This window comes from Galeopterus variegatus, unplaced genomic scaffold (assembly GCF_000696425.1).
Source record: "Galeopterus variegatus unplaced genomic scaffold, G_variegatus-3.0.2 Scaffold151, whole genome shotgun sequence".
Taxonomy (NCBI): Eukaryota; Metazoa; Chordata; class Mammalia; order Dermoptera; family Cynocephalidae; genus Galeopterus; species Galeopterus variegatus.
Window position 1 is genome coordinate 242,267 of NW_007726262.1, and position 3,654 is coordinate 245,920.

At 39.7% G+C, this 3,654-nt stretch overlaps 1 protein-coding gene across 1 annotated transcript in view; it reads left to right on the top strand.

Moving 5' to 3' along the window:
- The first annotated feature begins 1,948 nt into the window (after window positions 1-1,948).
- Window positions 1,949-3,654, top strand: part of PXT1 (peroxisomal, testis specific 1) — a 19,659-nt gene continuing 17,953 nt past the window's right edge. Inside the window, exon 1 of the mRNA XM_008592052.1 lies at window positions 1,949-2,120. Within this exon, the coding sequence (XP_008590274.1) occupies window positions 1,949-2,120 (172 nt within the window). The remainder of the gene's footprint in view (window positions 2,121-3,654) is intronic.

A 3,654-nucleotide genomic window follows, 5' to 3' on the forward strand; every position in this document is an offset into this window, starting at 1 on the left:
ATAAAGCAATGATTATTAAATAGACAACATACATAAATTCAATGGTTGCCTGGACTGCCCTGTACAAATCCATTCTCATGCTTTCATGAATCCTCGGATTTCCTGGTGGTTTCAGGTAGGCATACCATTTCCTAAACGTAGTTATCCGATTGTACTAACAGCTACATACAACAGCATAGAGTTCTTCTTATATATATTTAAAAATCAATTTTAGATGAAAAATATAATTAGCATTGATTATTTTCAATAAATACCTATTTACATTCTGCAGAATTGAGAAAAATTATGCTATAATAAAAACCTATTCAAGGAAAATCAAGTCCAACATTCTTGATAGTTTATTTTAAAAGGTCATGATTAGATATTTTATTCTCAGTTATCCAGCAATGTCATGTTGGAAAACCTAGTACGAAATGACAGTTCCACAATGGGCTGTGGATAAGGCTGTCAGCTGGCTCTTTCAGGTAAGAATCTCACCGTAGCCGCATCTTGATGATCAACTTTGCCATTTAGGAATTCTAATAATTTTATCAGTTCATCCAGGGCCAATCTGGCTCTGATGCATTCATTAGCTGCTGAGCAAGTCTTTTTCAAAGTAGAAAGTTTACTTTAGAAAGCAAATTATGGTCAGAAGATTGCCTGATGACTATAGTTAAAATGTCAGGCTGCCTAAGGCACCGAAAATGCTCAGGAACCCACAACCCCTCATCTCTTGGCTCCCTCTCCTCCAATCTGGCCCAAATTACAAACTTAATATATCAAAGTAATATAATACACTAGAAAATGTGGTACATTTGAAAAATGATGAGCCAGAATTCTACTTGATGGTCTTTCTCCCCTTGGTTTGTATGGCTGAAAAAGCTGTTTATTGCCTTTCTGTCAAAGTCACTTCTCAGTTCTTGCTTGTTCCTCTAAAGCTGTGCTGTCCAATACAGTAGCCACTGGCCACGTGTAACTACTGAGTACCCCAAATGTGGCGAGTCTGAATTGAGATGTGCTCTAAGTACAAAATGCATACCAGATTTTGAAGACTTACAAATGTAAAATATTTCATTAATAATTTCTTATATTGATTACATGTTGAAATGATAACAGTTGGGTTTTGGGGGGATTATTAGGTTAAATAAAATATATCTTAAGAATTTATTTCATCTGTGTCATTTTACTTTTAATGTAGCTACTAGAAAACTTAAAATTACATATGTAGTTCACTTATTTTTATTAGACAGCACTGATTTAAAGCTCCTGAAGGCCCCCTCTATTACCTTCCTTTGTTGTTCGTTATGGTCTTATCCATTCCTTCCTTTTCCAGTAACTGCTTAGATTTAGAAGGTAGAATAGAAAGTTGAACTCTCGCCGTATCAGTCCATTTTGTGTTGCTACAACAAAATACCTAATTTTGTTGGGTAATTTATAAAGAACAGAGGTTTATTTGGCTTATGATTCTGGGACAGCTGCATCTGGCACGGGCCTCTGGCTGCTTCTACTAGTGGTGGGAAGTGGCAGGCAGCTGGTAGGTACAAGCAGATCACATGGCAAGAGGAAGCAAAAGAGAGAGAGAGAGAGGAGGTGCCAGGGTCTTTTTAAACAACCAGCTCTCACGGGAATAAAGTGAGAACTCACTCATTAATGTCTCCTCCCCCAGGAAGAGTATTAATCCATTCATGAGGGATCCGTCCCCAACACTGTCACACTGGAGATCAAATTTCCACATGAGTTTTGCAGGGGACAACACATCCAAACTCCATCACTCGCCTAGGATGTTTAACTAAATTAAAAACTTAAACAATAACCCTGTTTCACCTTCCACCCGAATCCATAACCTGTTTTTATGTGGAATAAAGGCTGCTCATGTTGTTAAAACATCAATATTCACTAACATACCAAATATTTACTGAGAAATGGGGAAATCCTCTGAAAATATATTTTTTTTCTACAGGGAATAAACATGAAGAAGAAAAAACACTTTGGCATTGTTTATGAACCTAAAGAAGTTCTGAATCCATCTGCCAAAGTAACAAATTGTTGCAAATCACTGTGGGTAAAGCACAGTTTTCAGAAGGCATACATGACCCAACTTGTCAGCTCCCAGCCAGTTCTAGCCATGTCAAGGAACCCAGGTAAGATCTTATTTGTACTAACCTAAGATAAATATTCTACTTAGCATGTATTTTTCTTGGTATTAAGGACATAAAATTGAGCCTTAAATATATTATTTAAAATTTTACTGTAAGAAGATAGTGGTAAATCTATTCATCCAGTTCTTAGGTGGTAAAAATCTATGACTGACTTTGCTTCATGGTACCAAATTTCTTAGTTTCTATTAGCCCTGAATCATCGATGTGACAACCAATTAACACAATCCCAAATTGACTAAAATTGATCAAATTTGCCTTTTAATAAAATTTGTCTTTAAACATGACCTGACAACGTCTGCATTGTTAAGGTAAAGAACTTTCAGATTAGGCTTCCTCCCGGTTTTGCCAATATAGGAGAAAACATGAAGGAAAGATAAATTTGAAATTTTGTTTTGCAAAAATGTGATTCCTAGATGTCCCAGAATGCTGGAAAATTAAAGTCTTATGTTTTGAAGAGCATTAAAGAAGAGTGTTGGGATTAGATTTATGTTGTTTTAGCCTTTCAGATTAATACGCTAGGCATCTTTAAGGGATTATTAACATTAATTTCAAACTATCATCCAATTTTAATAGCATTACATGCCCCCGAGAAAGCAGAAATTTCATCCTGATAGTGGTTTGCCACCACACTCAATATGGTATCCATTTTCTAGGAAGAATTCAATTGACTAAAATTTTGAATTTTCATCTATGCAGGTGTCAACAGTTGGTTCTCAAAGCTTGAGATTCTGTGACCTATGAACATCTAGAATTTATATTTTTTTGTTTTTTTGTGGAGATGTAATTCTTATACCATAAAGCTCATCCTTTTAAAGTGCACAGCACAGTGGTTCTTAGTTCACTCACAAAGTCGTGCAATCGCGGCCACTATTCTAGAACTTATATTTTATTGTAGACTGTTTTTAGTATGTTTGCATGCACTAGACCGCTCGATGCTCTGAGATTCCGTGCGACGTTGGTCGGTATCTTCTGAGGTGCTCTGAGGGCGCTGCCACATTTACCTAAGATGTTTTTGTAATTACGGTTTCACTTCAAAAGCAGAGGCAGGACGAAGAATTAATAACGCTGCTCCCTTTGATGTGCGGGAGTAGAGCTGCAGCCGGCAGCCTAGTCTACACGGTCGTTCTCAAGCACGGCTGGTTTTGCTGTGTGGGCAATTCTCATGTGACTGGTCCTTCAGTCCCGCGGGGCAGTGCGCACTCAACCACCGCCAAGCAACTCACGGCCCTGTGAGAGGCGCGTCCCCTTCCCTTCGCACGCTTCTCCTAGCCCGGGGGACCGAGGCCGCGGGCTGCTCAGGAGCAGCGCGTTTCTGCCCTTACCCTGGAGGACATCGCTGAAGAAACGCGGGATGAGCGGCCGGAGCGGGGGCGGTGGGAGAGGGGCAGGGAGTTATCATGGCGTCGAGAAAGACAAAGGCTCGGTAAAGAAGGACAGAGTCACGCTGGGCCGTGCAATCTGCGTACCCGCCTCCTGGCCTTCCGCTCCCGCTAGTGGCTGGCGCTGGAGCTCGGCC